The sequence below is a fragment of the Cebidichthys violaceus genome, unplaced genomic scaffold, assembly GCF_023349555.1.
Source record: "Cebidichthys violaceus isolate CVI_PGR_0920_01 unplaced genomic scaffold, fCebVio1.0.p SCAF_17, whole genome shotgun sequence".
Taxonomy (NCBI): domain Eukaryota; kingdom Metazoa; phylum Chordata; class Actinopteri; order Perciformes; family Stichaeidae; genus Cebidichthys; species Cebidichthys violaceus.
This window is the reverse complement of record NW_027176340.1, coordinates 970,757-990,503: the sequence shown is the minus strand read 5'-3', so window position 1 is coordinate 990,503 and position 19,747 is coordinate 970,757. Positions and strand designations below refer to the sequence as shown.

The 19,747-nt window shown below is 47.9% G+C and overlaps 2 protein-coding genes across 5 annotated transcripts in view; both read right to left on the bottom strand.

Annotated features, from left to right (window-relative positions):
- Nucleotides 1-2,821: 2,821 nt before the first annotated feature.
- On the bottom strand, nucleotides 2,822-11,168 carry acad9 (acyl-CoA dehydrogenase family, member 9). The gene is made up of 18 exons (XM_068711867.1): nucleotides 10,906-11,168; nucleotides 9,898-9,991; nucleotides 9,708-9,809; nucleotides 9,370-9,476; nucleotides 8,906-9,006; nucleotides 8,061-8,139; nucleotides 7,792-7,963; nucleotides 7,613-7,686; nucleotides 6,457-6,532; nucleotides 6,300-6,370; nucleotides 6,094-6,213; nucleotides 5,888-6,016; nucleotides 5,497-5,576; nucleotides 4,995-5,121; nucleotides 4,833-4,910; nucleotides 4,182-4,310; nucleotides 3,375-3,447; nucleotides 2,822-3,157 (listed from the first exon to the last, which is right to left on the bottom strand). Exons 1-18 carry the CDS (start codon nucleotides 11,080-11,082, stop codon nucleotides 3,057-3,059), a joined length of 1,890 nt encoding a protein of 629 aa, XP_068567968.1. The 5' UTR covers nucleotides 11,083-11,168; the 3' UTR covers nucleotides 2,822-3,056.
- A 5,614-nt stretch (nucleotides 11,169-16,782) lies between these two features.
- The window catches only part of iqsec1b (IQ motif and Sec7 domain ArfGEF 1b), a 133,587-nt gene continuing 130,622 nt past the window's right edge, over nucleotides 16,783-19,747 (bottom strand). For all 4 annotated transcript variants that reach the window (XM_068711863.1, XM_068711864.1, XM_068711865.1 and 1 more), the window contains 2 exons: nucleotides 18,649-18,698; nucleotides 16,783-17,310 (listed from right to left, as the gene is read on the bottom strand). In XM_068711863.1, coding sequence (XP_068567964.1) covers nucleotides 16,783-17,310; nucleotides 18,649-18,698 — 578 coding nt within the window. The remainder of the gene's footprint in view (nucleotides 17,311-18,648; nucleotides 18,699-19,747) is intronic.

The following is a 19,747-nucleotide window of genomic DNA, read 5'->3' as shown; positions in this document are numbered from 1 at the left end:
TTCTTTCGTGAGAGCTATGACTTTTCATAACACTGTTTACGGACTCGAAGCCTCTCGCCAAAAACAGAATTTCAACAGCCCACGATTGATGGTTTCAACCTTGAGGACATCAGACTGGCTGCGTCTCAGCTGACATCAGGCCCATCCGTGTGTTGGCAGGTGAGTAGCTTAATAACTAAAACACGTCTACCTGCAACCACTGATCACCAGTTGTATTCGTCTCCTGGTTGTGATCAGTTCGTCCACATTGTCCCTTATGTCTTTATTCTATAACGAGAGGCCTGAAGAGGTACAATCACCCAGTAATTTAGTAGAGAAAAAATGATTTGTTAGGTATTACTTCTTGTATTAAACTAAGCAAAGCAAGACACAAAACAGCCAAATTCATACTAAATAACTAACTAGATCTTAAGGAACACAAATGCTAAAGTCAGAATGCTAACATCCTCACATGTTCACCATCTTAGACTAATGTGTTAGCATGCTAACATTTGCCAATTAGCACTAAAGGCAGAGATGTCCTTTGTTTTGCAGGTATTTGGTCATAAACCAAAATATGGGACAATTGAAATTATGACGCAAGATGAAGAGTCAGAGGATCCCTAAAGTTATTACCTCATAAAAACTGCCTTCTCATACGACTACATTTTTAATTACGTCTTTGAGGCACAAACCTATTCTCTTGCGGATTACGGTCGCAGTTTTAAACAAGCGCTTAACATAAAACACCCAACGTAACATTAAATGAGTCAACGGTGACTTTCGGTTTCTTGTGGGACACAAACAGCGGTGTCCTGGGTGAAAGTCTTGTATTTGTTTCAAGGGAATCGTATTTCCTTCCGAATTACGTTTAAATGTTTAGCGTGAAGTTAAAATAAGACCTTTGATTTCACACGGGACACACAAAGCACTCTCCTGGGTGAAAGTCCTGTGTTTGACTGACCCAACAGTCCAGCCTGACCTCATCCTTACGCCGATGACAATACAGTGTTTGTGGTCCAAAAAAGCTTCCGAACAGAAGGCTGCCCTAGAGTACAAGTCGAGGGATCAAAGTCTTTAGGATTCATCCTCTGGTGACTATGAATATCTCATCGAGATCTATCCAATATCCATCCAGACATTTAAGTCTGGACCAAAGTGCTGCGCCATAAGAGAACATGGAGCCGGCCCTATCGCATTACATAATGAATTTCAAGCAGGACGAGGGCCAGGATCTGGATTTCATTACTGGACTCTATAGATAAGAGGACGCGCATCTTTGTTCTTGAAGGGCTGAAACACGGAGCAGCGAGGAGACTCTGGGAGGCCTTTCCTGTGAAGTGAGCCCCGCGGACACCATCTCGCCCTAACAGCTTTCAGCTGCGCCGTCTGTTTGGATGCCGTGTTTAGGTTCCAGTGAGAACCCTGCAGCTCGTGTTGTGCTTTGCAGGCTGAGTGGGAGTGAGGAGGAGCAGGTGATAGTCCTCTACGACTCAAGCCTGGGTTCCTTCAGGCGCATCTACCGCTCATTAGACGTGAGCCTGACACCTACTCATTTAAATGAGTCACTGGAGACCACCGTGAGATCTAGAGCCCCTGGTCTACATTAGAGACCCCCGACCCTGCTTCCACGCTTCGTTAAGGTACCCGTATAGTGAGGGTACGGTGGCCTTAAAGGACCAAATGTCCATAAAGTAATAATGATTTATAAGTAAAGATCAGCTACAACGTAAAGGATATTGTTTTCAGTATAATATTTTAGTTCTAGTCAGTTCTAGTGTACGATAGTAGCTGAGGTTGGGACACTCAGTACTTTACAGACTCTGCATCAAGCAATGCATCGAGTTCAACAGTCACAGCATCCAAGAGTGGATTCTTTCCTCTCACTGTCTGGGCTGGAAGCTTCTCCTCGGTATCGAGAGCCAGTATTGATAGGTTCTGATCGAGGCTCCAGATGGCGGCTGTTTGAGCCAGTATCAGGTTTTTTTACTGAGTAACACACTCCCACAGCACACTGGAGGATAGATTAGTTCAGGGAGGAACCTCAGAGAGATCAGCAGTGAACTAAAACGATCTGCTTCCCTCTGTCCAACCGTCCGGTGAAGGAAAACCAATAGTTGTATCAGTTACATGAAGATAGAAGCATCACATCTACAGAGTTTAATCCACAGAGTGAAGTGGGCTGTTGATCCTCAGGAGACCTTCTGCAGTGGGAGCAGAGCTCCGTACTGTCGCCGGCTGGAGAAGCTGCCTACTGGCGGCGGCGGCGGCGCTCCCCTCCCACGGTTCACGTGTCACATGGGAGGAAACTCAGAGAGAACTCAGGATCCAGAAAGAAGAGCCTGAGAAGTGTTCAACGAGGAAACCAGGGACGACCCGGTGCTCTGAAAGTGGAACGACTTCTAGAAAATTGAATCCAACATTGGCAAAGACCTGCTCCGAAGATCAGCATACGTAAACCGCATACAGACCGTAGACCGTGGACACGGTCGCTGTGACGTCACACATTGGTCTTAAGGGCTGTCTTGAGTTTTGAGCATTTTTCTATTATTCATTAGCTCGTTATGCTAATAACTCCAATTGCCCAACGTGCAACTCTTAGCAACCAAGACTAACTCATGTGCTAAACCTATAGATCATATTTGAATCATAAAACTTTATGGACACAGCTCCTCTATGAAGCCCAGCAATGGGGCTTCATAGAGGAGTTTTCCAGCAGACTATAGAGAGAACCATGAAAGGGTTTTGTGGGACCGGCCCGCCTCTAGAAGAGCGTCTCCACCGTTCAGAAGTTCACCTCACAACAACTGAAGTATGGACCCAATAAGCATCAAAACTGGTATCTTGTGCAAGTATTTTATTTCAGCGTTAAACTTAATAATCACTTTGAATGAAGCTCGTAACGCCACATTCACAAAAGTGCTGCCTTTGAAGCCGAGTTAATAAAATATAGTATCTACCGACGTACAACTCTTCATTTATTCATTGGGTTTACGAGTAACGCGAGTACTGTTAGAATCACCGGACCGGTCCACGTCGTCCAATCAGAGGAGAGGAGCAGCGTCACACGGGACGGCTCAGTACGTCCGCTCCAGGGGGTGAGAGCAGACGTAGGCTCGGTTCTCCAGAACCTCTCTGGCGATCTTCTTGATGTTGGCGTCGTTGTTCTCGGGAGAGTCTGAAAAAAAAAAGAAAGAAAACGGACACGAGGAATCTCACGGCGTTCGTCTGGATCACGTGTGAAAACACAAAGGAGACGCAGCGAGGGGCTCTGAGTGTTGGGATGTGGGCTGTTGTTGTTGGGGGGGAAATTCCGCAACACGTGCAAATCTTTTGTACTGAGATGCAGTAAAAAGAAGGAGGCTGTTCTCCATTAGCGCTTTGTGTTTACTTACGTTTTTGCAACTGAGTCATCCAGTAATTGTTCTTGAAGAACGCGTCGCTGCAGAACGTGTTTGCGAGCAGCACCTAGAAACACACACACACACACACACACACACACACACACACACACACAGTTGCAAAGGTCTGCAGCTTCACTTTTCATCAATGACCCACAAGTCTCATTTTACACAAATATGTCAGATTAGCAAGTTTTTTTTTATTTTTTATTATTTACACAAAATGAACCAAACATGAGCCCAAAACCAAACATGAAGCTTGTATCATGTGGAACTACGCTGCTGATTGAAGCCACATTTGATTCAGAGCTTGGTTTGAATTACTCGCTGATCCTCAGGCCAAAGAAAGAAGAGAAAAGACACAAATGACTATTTTTGGACTGGAATTCAGTCAGACAGGATCTCTGAAGTCTCTGTTTGTGTTCTACATGGAACACAAGAGGTGTGCAGTTAGTCGACACGCTGGGCCTGCAGCTCCTCTCCTCATCCTGCAGTTACACCTCGACAAAAGCAGCACAAATTACAGCTACGCTGCCTCCAAGTACACAAGTCAAAGCACTCGCACACAATTACACGACGCGGCAACAAAAGAGCACAGAACCAGAGGTGACAGAATGTCCACATGCTGCTCTGATTGTGTTCAGCAGACGACTCGCTGCACTGAAAACAGCCTGAGCTGATTATGAGGCGACGCAGAGAAACTTTGTAGATTTTAAACTTTACATCATAACAATGTGTGTGTGTGTGTGTGTGTGTGTGTGTGTGTGTGCGTGTGTGTGTGTGTGCGCACTGTGCACACACCTCGTGGTCGTGATTCCTGAGTCCGATGCTGATGGAGCGGCTGGTTCTGGACAACACGGCTGTCATGGCGTAGAGGTTGATCAGCACATCTGCTACTCTCTTCAGGACGAGCTGCTCATCCACGATGGTCTGAACCAACAACAACAACAACAACAACAACAACACGTCAATCATCAATCATCACATCCTCAGAGATGATTAAAGTCTCTTCTCTGTAGTACAGTGAGGAGGTTCTGGTTCAATCATGTTCCAGTGAACGGTACGAGACACAGATTATATCTTTTATATCCCCCAGTAGATATGAAGAGCTCGTTGTAAGCTAACAGAAACACGAGCTGATTAGACACTAATGGAAACATAGTTATAAATATCATGTTTCATTTCTGCTAACGGATCCCCATAAAACCCTAAAACGCCGGGTCTCATTCCTCAGCAGATGAACCCTCTGAGGGAACGCTACAGGAAGCAGGGAGAGCTGATCTGCGTCCAGCAGGTTTATAGCGTCTGTGGGGACAGTGAAGGAAGACAGAGAGCAGCTGTCTGAACACCTCGGAGACACAAACAGACGTCTGCTGCCAGGAGGAAACCACTCGTACATTCAGCAGGACAACCACACTCTGCTCTCCAGAAGGTAAAAGAAAGACACGCTACCTTTCCATATCTGTACAGCAGGCTCTCCACGGTGGAGCCGAACAGGCCCACGTTCTGCTCAAACTTCTTTGAGCTTTCCTGGAATCAGAAGAACTCTGAGCGTCAACCAACGCAGAGACAGCTTTACAGAAACCCTCTAGACGTTCAGATGACGTGTCTCACCGCCAGGCTGGGGTGCACCACTCCGTCTTTCCCCGTCAGGCCGAGGTCCGCCGGACTTCCCAAAGAGCTCCTCAGCTTCTTGCCCACCATGCCCAAAGCCATGCCGATGTTCCCCTTCTTCATCTCCCTGCAGAGACGCCACCGTGAGAAGCAGACAATGTATTCATATTTCTATAACATCAATGGAGAAAGATGCTTATGTGTAAAAGGAAAGGAGTCGCTCGTAGTAATAAATACAGAATAAATACAGGACACGGAGACACGTCTCCAAATACATGCTAATGTGGCTACGTAGCTGTTAAATACGCGCATTGCTAACGCGTTAGCGGCGACAGCTTCAGGATATTTATGAAACGTGTGTTTGATGTTCATGTTGTGAAGTGTCCACAACAAAAAGAACAACGAGAAGAAGAAAACAACGACGCTAACCAAAAATCACAATTTACATCTCGTCCAATGTCACGACATCAACGGATGCATTGAATAACCTCCATAACCTCACTTTATCTTCCCTGTGAGCTCTTTGCCAGCGTACTGCATTCCTGTGAGAGCGATGTACATCCTCAGGATCTCATTGGTTCCCTGAAAACAGCAACAGAACCTTAAAAAGTGCACAAAATCAAATACAAAATCTGTGTGATTGATTCACAGCTCAGTCACAGAAACATTCATCAAACTACAGAAAGACTCCTTAGTCCTCAACTAGTAGTCCATGTAAGACCTCTGATTTCACAGTCAAATGTGCCACCTGGTGGCCACTTACGGAACTGACCCGCTGAAACCAGCTGCAGTCGAGTCCCGCCCACATAGAACCCGTGTGATTCCCCTCTTTGTGTCCAAGAAGTGACAGAAATAGGACGGAGAACCTGGCTACCTGAGGCGTCCCCTTTTACCTCGAAGATGGGCAGGATGCGACAGTCCCTGACGTAGCGCTCGTAGGGGTAGTTCTTGGTGTAACCCAGACCTCCCAGGATCTGCAGAGCTTCACTGACACAAATCCAGCCTCCCTCTGAGCTGAACACCTGAACAGAAGACACAATATGAGACTATGAGTCTATATTTCATACATGACCAAGACTTGATGAGGAGCCCGTCTCACCTTAACCATGGCGGCCTCCAGAGAACAGTCTGGAAGACCCGGTCTGTCCATCATCCCCGCCGTCAGGTACGCCATGCTCTCCATCACGAAGGCATTAACAGACATCAATGCAAACTTCTCCTACAGTCGCAGGGCAAAGACACGCCGTGTTGACCTCTGACCCCAACGAGTGGAGACGCTTATTGACGACGTGGAGGAAAACGTACCTGAATCATTCCGAATTCACCCAGACTTTTGTTGAACTGCTTTCTGGTTGCGGCGTACTCAGCAGTCAATTCTATAAACACAAAAAAAGTCAAAATGAAATGATCTCTACAAAACCAACACGCAGAAGTTCTTTAATAACGTTTTGGTGTTTCTTACCGATCAGTTTTTTAATCATTCCAGCTGAAGAACTGCCCATACTGAACCTCCCCGAGTTCAGGATGTTCATGGCGACCTGTCCGACACAACGAGAAAGAGCTCAGTGAGCAAAGAGCCACGACCTCAGCAGAGACCTCAACAGAGACCAGAGACCTCAGCAGAGACCAGAGACCTCAGCAGAGACCTCAACAGAGACCAGAGACCTCAGCAGAGTCCTCAACAGAGACCAGAGACCTCAGCAGAGTCCTCAACAGAGACCAGAGACCTCAACAGAGACCAGAGACCTCAGCAGAGACCTCAACAGAGACCAGAGACCTCAACAGAGACCAGAGACCTCAGCAGAGACCTCAACAGAGACCAGAGACCTCAGCAGAGACCTCAGCAGAGACCAGAGACCTCAGCAGAGACCTCAACAGAGACCTCAGCAGAGACCAGAGACCTCAGCAGAGACCTCAACAGAGACCTCAGCAGAGACCAGAGACCTCAGCAGAGACCTCAACAGAGACCTCAGCAGAGACCTCAACAGAGACCAGAGACCTCAGCAGAGACCTCAACAGAGACCTCAGCAGAGACCTCAACAGAGACCAGAGACCTCAGCAGAGACCTCAACAGAGACCAGAGACCTCAGCAGAGACCTCAACAGAGACCTCAGCAGAGACCTCAACAGAGACCAGAGACCTCAGCAGAGACCTCAACAGAGACCTCAGCAGAGACCAGAGACCTCAGCAGAGACCTCAACAGAGACCTCAGCAGAGACCAGAGACCTCAGCAGAGTCCTCAACAGAGACCTCAGCAGAGACCAGAGACCTTAGCAGAGACCAGAGACCTTAGCAGAGACCTCAGCAGAGTCCTCAGCAGAGAGACTCAGCAGAGACCAGAGACCTCAGCAGAGACCTGAGCAGAGTCCTCAACAGAGACCTCAGCAGAGACCAGAGTCCTCAGCAGAGAGACCAGAGACCTCAGCAGAGACCTCAGCAGAGAGAGACCTGAGCAGAGACCTGAGCAGAGTCCTCAGCAGAGACCTCAGCAGAGACCAGAGACCTCAGCAGAGACCTCAGCAGAGACCAGAATCCTCAGCAGAGACCTCAGCAGAGACCTCAGCAGAGTCCTCAGCAGAGTCCTCAGCAGAATCACGTGGATAAAGGATGAAGCGTACCTTGAATCCACCGCCGACTTCTCCTATGACGTTCTCCACCGGCACCGGGACGTTGTCGAAGGACACCTCGCAAGCTGAAAAAAAAAAAAAATAGTTTGGTTACAACTGACACAGACTCTACCAAAGACCACCATGTGTCCCCCCCACCCCCCCTCCTGTCTGAATCGTGAGCGGCTCACTGTGGGAGCCCCGGATGCCCAGTTTGTCCTCCAGCTTGCCGCTGGTGACGCCCCCGAAAGCCCTCTCCACGATAAAGGCGGAGATCTTATCTTTCTTCACGCCGTCTACCACCACCTCCGTCCGGGCGAACACGGTCATGACGTCTGCCATGTCTCCGTTTGAAATCCAAAACTGGTGAAAACACAAGTTGACAGATGTGGGACCTTTAGAGTTCAGGACAAAACCCATAGTGAATGAAAGAGGGTCAAAAACAATGCACTGCTCTCACCTTGGAGCCGTTGATCAGGTAATGTTTGCCGTCTTCCGACAGAGTCGCACGGGTCTGGATGGAGGCGGCATCACTTCCACTGAAAAGGATCAAACGGAGCGTTAGTTAATCTAACCCGACCAGAGCAAAGATCAAAGTATCAAAGTAAAATGTGATCGACATCTAGAGTACAAAATACACGTTTGCAAAAGTATTCACCCAGCTTCAAGTTAGTATTCAGTAGATGCTCCTTTTGGCAACAATTCCTGCATGCCATTTTGAAGGGCTTTTATTTTGAAATGCTACATCAGAATGTCCTGGTTCTCTCCGAGTGAAACCTTGAGATGGTCTGCTATCAACCTGAGGTGAAACGATTTTGTAACTATGCACCATTTCCTCTCAAATCTAATCTGAAATGAGACAAATTGTCTCATGAATGTGATTTTGAAGGGCTTTATTTTTAAAAAGCTACATTGTGGTTTTTCCACAACCTTGACAGCAGCTGAACTTGTTCTACGATCAACTGAAACCTCGTCACGAGTCGAAAGTCCGTCGTCATATTTAATGACAACATCAACCGACAAAAAATGTAAAATCCACAAATTCATTGGATGTGTTAGTATTTAATATGTTATAAAATGTTACTTTTGAAAGGCTGAACGCCAACAAATATGGATTGAAGCACAATATTTTGAATTTAGGACTGACTACATCAATCTTTTCTTCAATACGTTTGGACTTTTGGACTTTACAACTGGAGTTATTGTAAACATTTGGATCACTGGAGTCACCATCGTTGTCTGATTCTACAGATCTTCATCTGCGACTGGTTCTGCAAACTGTACATGAGGTCTCAGTGAAGTTACCTTCCAGGCTCAGTCAGACAGAACGCTGCAATGTGTTCTCCAGAGGACAGCTTGGGCAGATACTTCTGCTTCTGGGCTTCATTTCCTGCTATCAGAATCCCCTGAAACACCAAACAGCTGTTAGCAAGAACCTCGACACCGACCTGTGCTCTCACAGGCTAAAACCACAGACTGTATGTAAGAGGTGGACATCGTCATCGCGGCTTCATGAACTGATATCTGAGACCATAAATCAAGAGAGAAGTAGAGTCATTTTAGACTAGACTTCTATACAACCAGAGGAGTCGCCCCCTGATGGACACTAGAGAGAATGCAGCTTTAAGTAACGTCTGCATCGGCTTCAATCGAGGTTGCAGCCTGGCTAAAACCTTCCCTCCGGTTCCTCCCCATGACGGACACGCCTACGATGTGTCGGGTGAAGAGAAGAACTTAACACACACAATGTGACGTCATTTCATGTTTACCTTCAGGCCGATGGCTTGATGTGCAGCCAGTGTCACGGCAATAGAGCCGTCTAACGAGGTGATCTCTGCCAGGCGTGCGTACACGGTGTTGGACAATCCGAGACCCCCTGAGACAAAAAAACCCATCAAAATAAGACACCTCCTTTAACTTGTGCTGACAGGACACGGTGACACTATCACTGTATTTGTAACTTGCATGAGAGAGAACCATGGTGGAGCCGTTTCAAACTCAGGGTGGGGGAGAAGCTGTAATGAATGGATTGCCTAAACCCCAGCCTAAGTCTAAGAACTTAGTCAGCGCTTTAACAGTCATAACCAGGTTAAGCTGGTCATCTTACCGTACTCCTCCGGAACCATGATCCCAAACAGCCCGAGCTCCTTCAGCCCGTTCAACGTCTCTGGAGGGATTTCGGCTTCTCTGTCAATTTTCGCCGAGTCAACTGAAATCACAACAAACCTTCAGCGTCAACTCCAGCATCGATACTCAACGCATGACTGTGTGCTGCTCATCAGATCTCTCTGTCTCACCTTCCTCGTTGAAGAACTTTTCCACGGGAGCAACAAGCTGGTTGAGCTCGTCCACTTCTTCATTTCCAATCTCCGGGTAAGGAAAGACCTCAGCCTGAGGGACAGACGAATGAGACACAACGCAGAATCATGAAGACGACTGTAAACTAGAGATTGAGACCATAAACTGATGTTTACAATGTTTACTGAGGGAATAAATCAAGAGAGAAGTAGAGTCATTTTAGACTAGACTTCTATACAACCAGAGGAGTCGCCCCCTGGTGGACACTAGAAAGAATGCAGCTTTAAGACACTTAACGGAGGTTGCCGCCTGGAAAAAGGTCTATAAGCAGGGATCACCAATAGGCTGGACCACGGTCCGGATCCGGACCCAGACGTCGTTGTATCCGGACCCTGGACCTAAGCGTTGCAGCTTTTCTAGCCTTTACGGTACTCGTTCAGTGGTCCAGGAAACACACCGACCAATTACATGCACTGTAAAGCACATCATGTGATGCTACTCAGCCAATCACATGTATGTACGGCTTGAGTTAGATATGTGGGGGTGGAGAGAGACAGACAGACAGACAGACAGACAGGAGGTCTAACAATTAAAATGTGACATCTGAAGCTCTGCGCGAGGACAGGTTCTTTTACAAAGGTTCTTTCTAACTGGACCTCGTTGAGTATGAACGATCCTTTTCTTCATCCTTCAACCGTTACACAGTGAGACACTCTACTGATAAACAAATGCAGCAGCTGAGGTCGTTTAGTGTCAGTAATCCAGAATGATGTCAGTATGGAGGTCACTCAGCACCACTGAAACCAGCGGACCCGCCGCAGCACATATAACTGAGAGGCGGTTAGTTGTGTAAGGTTGGGGTCACACACACACACACACACACACACACACACACACACACACACACACACACACACACACACACACACACACACACACACACACACACACACACATTACACATCACACCGTCATTCCTTTGACATGTACACACCCAGAGACGTTACCTTGTTCACTTGACCAAGGAACAGATCCTTCGCGTAGGCAAGGTTCCTCGAGTGGGTTCTAATGGACCTCCGCTGCTGAAGGCGCGCCACCTCTTTCCCAGCATGCCTCGTGTCACGCGCGAGCAGCCGCTGTCCGATTTGAACGGATTTCGAGACAATTCTGTTCACGTTCATCATACTTCTGTCTGTCTGTCTGTCGCAGACCTCTGCTTCGTGTAGCGCAGAGGTGTGTGACGTACAAACACACAGCCGGGTTTACCTTTCACCCGTTTCTGTCGCGTGTTGATGACGTAGGGCAGTCGGTCAGACGCCAGAGATGAGCTGCGCCGAACAGCAGGGGGAGCTGGGTAAAAACAAACTGCGGTCAAATCGCCTTCAAAGAATAAACAGGAAGTCACAGAAACAGCTACTTCCGGTTAGATCCAATCTGTAGGCTATTTGTAGTTTACAGACCTCGTTCTGCTTCATTCATGTGTGTGTGTGTGTGTGTGTGTGTGTGAATATATATTTATGTGGAGACGTGTATCTGTTATACAATATTGACGCTGTACAAAGCTGCACAAACAATGAAACAAGTGAGAATATTAATATACGTAGATAAAAGTCGACGTTCCTGTTTTGTGTTGTATTTACTCAGCTAATTGTTCAATTATTCCTCCAAACATAGATCTAGATACATCTTCTCTAAACGACCAGAACAACACACTATGATGATATAATGCTGAGTCATATTTTAATAGATCGAGTATAAAAAGCCTGTGAAATACAACCAAAGTGCTTTTAATTGTAAAATATAAACTCTAATGGTTCTGGCTCTTCCTCGGTGCGTTTATATCAAGTATGCTCGTTATGGTGACTGAACACGGAACAACCGTATAACAGTGGCGCGAGGCTACCACTTGGTGGAGCAATGCACAAAGGAACTATAACCAGTAGAGACGACGACTCGGAACATACAATATCACATATAAACATGCAGCACATAAGCACGGGGAGACTCACACCTATGAGAATAGGACCGTCTCAGAAATTGAGACATGTCATCAAGGTCAACACAGGTGTAATGACTCATATTAATTATGGCCCCGTTCCATTTAGGTGGGCTCGGGCTCTGGTAGTGTGCATGCTGGCTCACTGGCTGCAACGCACTAAATGGATTGTTATTCACTACAGCTGTGTTCACCCTGCTGTGCTGTGACAAGGGCTCATTGTCATTGAAGCTCCTCTGCAGCAGACTTCAAATGTCCACTGTAAACCCAGCGCTGCTAAAAATAATATCCAATACTGTCAGGGTAACCAATTACCAAACGTAGCACACATCATCATAACGGAACACAATAACAGCCCCAAGCCATTCTCTGCCGGCAGAGGAGATGAAGCCCCGTGCTCGCCGGGCCCCTCCCCGGCCGCATGATGACGTCGTCCTGCTGACACAGAGGAAGTGGCCCCTCAAAAGCCCGGGGATCTATTTTTAGCTCCAACCTCAAGGGCCCGGCCGGCCGGCCGGACTGACGGAGGAACAGGGCGAGCCGTCGCCCAGACCACCTGCCACAGCCGGGGCAGCCGGCCAGCCAGGCGGCCGGCGTGTTGACCGTGTGAGCAGAGCAGAGCAGCAGTGCAGAGGCCCTTCGGCTGTGTTGACGTTCATCGGCGGCTCCACAGCAGTGTGTTTAGGTTCATATCAGAGGCCCCGGTGTCCCCGGAGAGAGCCGCTGTGATGCTGGAGGGCTAGAGGAGGAACACAAGCATCACGCAGCCACAGATGTCATGTCCTCAGCATTGTTTCTGACATTGTGCAGATATAAAGAGATTCTTTTAGTTCTATTTATAGACCTTCATCTGCCAGAGGACAGGGTAAAGGGGGGGGGGCACATGCAACATAACGTCGGTCCCAAGGCCGCAATGGAACCTGTTATTAGTTTTAAGCTCACAGAAAGAATGTTGAGGATAAATCTGCTACATTTGAATCCACGTCATGATTATCTGGACTGCTCTAATAGACCAAGTAAATGTAGTGATCAACCCTCTGTATTAAATATTAACAGAAGAACATTTACTCAACTGCATCAGATGTCTTTAAGGAATAGTAGTAGTAGTAGTAGTAGTAATAGTAGTAGTAGTAGTGGTAGTAATAGTGGTAGTTGTGGTAGTAATAGTAGTAGTAGTGGTAGTAATAGTGGTAGTTGTGGTAGTAATAGTAGTAGTAGTGGTAGTAATAGTGGTAGTTGTTAGGTAGGAAAGGCTTCATTCATCTTCATTCAATGTAATAAATGTAATTCTTTGACAAAGCAGGTCCACTCAGCTCAGGTTTTACAATATATCGTTTTATTTTGCGTTTCTCAACACCGTCACAGTACTAGTTTTACATCGATAGGGTTTCGTCTACTTAGAAACAGAATGCGTAGTAAAATAAGGAGCACTCCTCCCTTCCATTCGACCTCCCAAAAGTGGGCCGTGAGTGCGAGAGAACAGGAGCGTCTCCGGGAAAAGTGAGCCGGAAGCCACGTTAACCGCGCGACGTCCGGCTCTACGTCCGGCTCTACGTCCGGCTCTACGTCCGGCTCTACGTCCCTATGATAAGTCAGTCCCGGTCGGAGGCAGAGAGAAAGCAGTCGATGATTATGTAAATATCAGAGGGGAGCAGGAATGCACCTTCCATGGAACTGCAGACACCGAGCAGTAGCAGTCATAATAATTATCATTATTTACAGGCTATGTACATGTTTGTCTCATTGGTTTTTGCTTCCCACGCACCGTAACGCGTCGCCTCCCGTTCAGAACCTCGTCATCGACTCACACCACGCCCCCCCACAGATGGATTTGCTATTTACACCCAGCAGTCTACCGCCATGTCTTTGTACTGTACAGTGGAAATAGAGGTGAAATGCATGCCGGGAGTCAGATGACACAACTTGGAATGAAAAGACCAGAAATCTCTCTAAAAAACTAAACAAGCATCAGTCAGAGAAGTCAAAGCTACATTGAAGCTTTGGGGGCGATGCGAGCCGAGCGCTCCACAGAACCACACTCACAACAGAAGACATGAGAGAGAGAACAGAGCAGGAACGGTAGGCATCAATGGCATGCAACGAAGCACCTCACGGAGTCTGGACAGGTTGTTCTCCATTGATCGGTGGCCTGGAGGAACTGCTGGGCTGTGACTGAGAAACGCTAAGGTTGGACATGAATCTGGGGACCGCCAGCAGAAGAAGACGGGTTTCTTCTCGGCTGACGTTTGCACCGTTATTCGGTCAGACTCTGGTCTGGAAACAGAAGCTCTCGGTTGGTCGACTGTGGGCGTTGTGCATTTTGGTATAAAACAGATTTAAAATGTAATGACCATGTAGTATTGGCACTTTTGTGACTCCATAGGAACCTAAGCTACGCTGGGTTAAATGCTGTATATTTGACAGTTTTAGAGTCAGATGTTTTAGGGGAGCCTACAGTACAGGAAGAATACATTTAGGATCATGGCGGATACTGTCTAACACCCTTTTATAAAGGGTTTACAGGTATTAACTAAAGGCGTCATTAATGGTGAATAAATACTTTACTAATGCTTCATATATCAGTAATAATCTGTTGATAAACAGAACAGTTCACACGTAACGATTGAGCACAGAGACATCAGAGACAACTCTTTGATCGGAGGTTTTAAAAAAACGTGGAGTAAACTTCAGGGCTGAAGTCGTGCAGCGTAAACTAGACAACACCAGCCAAAGGGGATACTTTCACAACATGGCAACCCAAAAGTTGTTCTCACGAAGGGCATATTATTCATCGACCATTAACGCATTCAAACTACGGAAGCCGAGAGCCGTTATCTTCGGAACACGAGTTCTCGAGAAAATGAACTTTCAAACGAGATAATCGACTCGTTATCTCGAGAAAACACAAAAGGTCGCGTCCTCTGAATACGGAGACCAGGAGGACGACGGCGGCATGCGTGGATGACTGCAGTCGAGCCTTTAGCCGGTGCACTCCTTCACCGGGGCTAAAGGTCAACGCTTTCAATCAGTAGACCGTAAAGAAGCCCGTCTATAAAAAAATATAATATAAAAAGACTGTATTTAAAAAGATAATGAAGTCGTTATCTCGATAAGACAAAGTCTGTTTTCTCGACATCACGATCTCGAGATAACGGCGAGAGAGAAAAATGGCGGAACCGTCCGCTTTCTGCTTCCGTATTTAACGATTACTCGGTCGTCCTCTGGAGTGACTTCTGTCAGCTGTAATCGAAGAAGTCAAAACTATTCTAGCATTCATCTTTTTTTTAGTTTTTTTAGTTTCTAACGACTGTCGACTGACACTGATATAGTTTGGGAACACAGAAAGACGTCGCTACATGCAAAATGACTTTTCTTTGACATTCTTGATCAGAGTGGACGGTCCAGTCCATCCGGGTCCCCTGAGGACACTTGACTGAAACATTAGGGAAGGGGGGGGGGGTGTCTCTACCAGAATTAAACAGAATGGAACAAATATAGCTCTTAGACACAAACAATAGAAGTAAATACATATTGCACATACAAACAAAGAAAAAAAATCCATCTTTCAGTCTTCAAACAGATTCAGACTTCTGACATTGATATCAACTAACCCCCCCCCCCCCCCCACCCCGCTCTGCACACGCCACAGACGGGACGGCCGTCCGGTAATATGTCAGAAGGATTGATTGATATAAAAACTGCCTCTCCCGTCGCACAATGATAATTATTGATTTTCTGCCACTGTGGTGGAGGCGTCCGCTCTGAGGGACTACTCAGCCAGCTGAGAGCTTCCACATTCGGGGGGGGGGGGGGGGGGGGTTAAACCCTGCTACATGGTTTGGGTAGACTCTGTCAGCTTCTGGGGAAAAAACTAAAGCTCCTCCTCCTCCTCCTCCTCCTCCTGCACGACCTCACCAGGCTGCAGTCCAGCCTGTGTCGTTTATTGGACTCCAAAAAACCCTTTTTTGTTTTAAAAAAATAAGATGATGGCGGACATTCAGGTGAATCTGTTTCTCTCGGCTGAGAGACATCTCTGAAAACCAAAGACGCCACTCGTTCAAAGTCTGCAGCGGCCTTTTTTCAACAATCTCATCCTAACTCAAAGGCAACCGTACGCAGCAGCGTGCTCCGAACGCCTCACTGAGGAAAGCTCTGATCGGGTTCTGAACAGTGAAAATACTGTGTAATATACTGAGAGTTATAGTCGTTGTTCTGTAATAATATAATAATAACTGTTGATATTATCATTTTACAAAACACTATACACAAAATACACAAAGCAATTCTTGTGACTAAATCAGTAAATGCTTCCATAGTTGGCACATTTATCACTGCTAACAGAGATATCACACTGTGAGCTACCGCTACATTAAATACTGGTACGGCTACAGTCGGCTGAGGATGACCGCTCAGCCACGCCCCCCCCCACCCACACACATACACACACACACACACACACACACACACACACACACACACACACACACACACACTAGGTTAAATGTTCTGTAGAATACCAGTGAGCACAGGATTAGATGGTGCTGCTTTAGCTTACTGAGGAGGAACAGTACTCGTGGTCGTTGTGCATGCTCTTGCGTCGGTCGTCCGCTGCTGTAGAGGCGTGACCTGTGACCTCTGACCTCTGACCTGTGACCTGTGACCTGTGAGATGAAGTGAAAGGGAGCGGCCGGAGAGGAAACGTGTTCATATTGAATACGCTGCACCGAGCGTCACACAAACAAAAAATTGCCAAAGGCGGCACAGGATCTCGTCTGGCTTCACATCCCAGACCGGCGGATGCACAGTGCGCCCGTCTCGTCAGTCTCGGGTTTAAAAAAAATCAAGAGTTCAGTCAGAGCCCCCCCCTCCCCCCCCCCTCCCGCGCGCCTCAGACCACCGTGCTGATGCCGCTGTGTTTGGGCTTGGCGCTGCCGGCCGCCTGGGAGGTCGCCGGCGTCGGCCCGTGGTGGTGGGGCCCGTGGGCGGGGTGCGGCGGGTGACCCCCGTGGCCGTGGGGGTGCGGCGGGTAGGCCGGCTGCTGGCCGTGAGACGGCGCCGGGTGGTACTGGTGCGGCGGGTGCTGCAGGTGGGCCGGCGGGTGGTAGTGGTGGTGGTGGTGGTAAGGCGGGGGGTTCTGGGCCACGTGGCAGAACTGGGCGTGGTGAGGGTGCGCGGAGGCCGGCGCGTCCGTGTCCGACCGGGCCGTGTGGTGCAGGTTGGCGGGGTGAGGGGTGTGGGAGATGAGGGTGGGGTGCAGGGCCTGCGGGGTGGGGCTGGGGGACTTCACCCGCCGGGTGCCGAACAGAGTCCCGAGCAGCGAGGAGGAGTTGGGCAGGGACTGGCCGCCGTGGCGGGACGGGCAGTCTCGGCCCGAGGGGGTCCTCCGGCGCATGTGAGGGCTGCTAATGATGGACCCCTGCAAGAGAGAAGACGGTCAGATCTCAGCAGAGACACAGGACAGAGTCCTCTGCTGCTGTCCAGTGAGACACAGCAGATATAAGTGAAGGTACACTTGCTGCAGATTCATATTTCGGCAGTTATTTAAGGACCCTGAGCTATCAAACACCGTATCTGCACAGACAGACTGCCTCCAAGTGTCCCGTCACTAATATATCTGCTTTCCAACGTTACAGAAACCCCTTTTGATTCCCATGTGGCCCCACTTCAGAGAGATTACAGAGCGATCTGAAGCTGCAGCCTGGATACAGGACACACATTTGTATGATGTGGTTTCTAAATTCCCACTCAGCCAGATGAAGACCAAAACAAACGGGCACAGTGACAGAGAATAACAAAATACACAATCAAAACAAAAGTTTATGTTGAAGAAATGAAGCGAACCTTTGGGGAGCCATGCAGCACAACATGCAAACTAGACTATGAAGGTTCCTGGTTATTCTATCTTCACTAGAACTAGTTCTGTGCTGGAGAACGGAGGATGAGTTGAGGAAAAGAAGCTGATGTGTGCTCTGGTTTTATGTCAGCAGATACTTCAGCATCGCTCGCCAGGCTCACCTCACCTCACCGACGACTTCGTAGATCCAAAAGAGAGTGTTGAGTTCTGATGTGTTCTTACTTTAAGGTTCCTATGAGGCACTTTTAACTGTTTATGGAAGCCTCTTAATTTAATACCAATGCCTCTATTCATAAGTAAACAAGACCACGATCGAGAAGATCTTTGGATGGTATTGAGAGATGGATGTTTTGGGGGTTTTGGGCTTTTCTTTATCGCCAATGAGACAACTACAGAATGATGAGAGCCTTGTCCTTAAAGGCCCAGTTCTGGACACAGCTCCATATCCAAACTGGCCCAGAAGATGCTCGGGTTCCTTCACTGCAGAGCACTGCTGGATGAGTGTGACAGTGACAACAGGAAGAGGGTGGAGGGACTCCTTGTCACGGGCCACTTCAAGCTGTGTGAGCATGCAGAAGCTGGGACTGACAGAAAGCACATCCAGGTCCACTCGAGGTGAACGTGGACCCGGCTCACACGAGGCGGGAGTCTACCGCTCGACTCGGAGCAGCCCCAGTGGGAGCCGGGGCTGTCGGGGGTGGTATTAGTGGCGTCATGCCGAGCACATCCAGGGTTAACACGGCGTGTCGGATCATTCCCGTCGCATGCACAGTGACCAAGATGCTCACCACAAAAACACCAAAGAAACCAAACCACAGAAAAACAAAACAGAAGACAGAGGCGTGTGCGTTCAGATGGAACAACACAAAGTCAGCTCGGCGTCAGTTGCGTCCTACTTACTTCCATATTGCTGTCTAGTGATCCCGCACTGCTGCGTCTCCCACGCTTGCCTGCCCAGAACATGCAACATGACAGATTAGACACGCCCGGTTAACACGTGATGGTGCACACATCTCCTCCGTCTACAGCGGGGGGGGAGGGGCACTAGCGCCCTAAAGGTGACGACAGTGGCACACGGCTAAGCTAGCAGCAGACCGGTCAGAGGGAGGCGAGTATATGAACTAAAGGACTAAAGGACTAAAGGACTAAAGGACTAAAGGGAGGCACTGCTACAACTCCACAACAAGGCTTTACTCTGTGACTAACAGGAAACAGCTGCCATTAGCAAGACAATTGCAATCTGGCTGCATTAAAGGGACACTCTGGCAATTTATCATTTCACCCCTGATAACTTGCAAGACTCATAAAGGACAAGTAATAAAAAGAATGGGCAAAGTCGAAGCGGCAGAGGCCGAGATATCCTCTAATTCATTTTAGTCCCGAGAATGAGTCCTAAAATACACAATGCAACCAAATGATGCATTTCATCAGACACTCCGCAGCTGGTAAATGTCTCAAACTGAGGTTACCCTGACGACGTCATGATAGCCACGTCTCCATTCAAACTATCAGCAAATGTTTCGCAAATTAGGCGCATTTCTATAAGCTCGGCTACCATGTAGTTTGGCCAGAAGTTGGCGCTAGAGGCTACGGCTGTAATCTGTCAGTGAACAGCAGAAGAAGAGGCTGTGAATCAGGAAAGGAGTCGGCATCTAACCGTCTAAAAGAGGAACGATGGACGGAGGTCTTCAGGGCTGACTATGTCTAAATATGAACAGATTTAACACAGATCTCACAGCTGCATCTTAATCTTGGGCCATGAACAGAAACCAATATTAGGCATTTTCTGCCATGTGAAGTGAACACGTAGGCCACGTTCTGTATTGGAGTCTAAAAGTATTGCATTGATCCTCGACAAAGCTCGTTCAGAGCCACAGAAGACTGACGTTCCCGACTACTGGGAGGCTGACTTTGCTCCTTGAGGAAATGAAGGCTTCTAAAAGCCCACAAAGATCAAAGATCACTGAAAGCACCGATCCCTGTGTGTGTTTGTGTCTCC

What these genes read in the sequence shown, in the direction of transcription:
- acad9 (XM_068711867.1), bottom strand. Translation starts at nt 11,082, where the DNA reads ATGATGAACGTGAACAGAATTGTCTCGAAATCCGTTCAAATCGGACAG. An exon ending in CATGGTTCCGGAGGAGTACG is followed by an intron (nt 9,477 to 9,707) that starts GTAAGATGACCA and finishes TTTTTGTCTCAG; the next exon opens with GGGGTCTCGGATTGTCCAAC. An exon ending in GTGAATTCGGAATGATTCAG is followed by an intron (nt 6,214 to 6,299) that starts GTACGTTTTCCT and finishes CTGCGACTGTAG; the next exon opens with GAGAAGTTTGCATTGATGTC.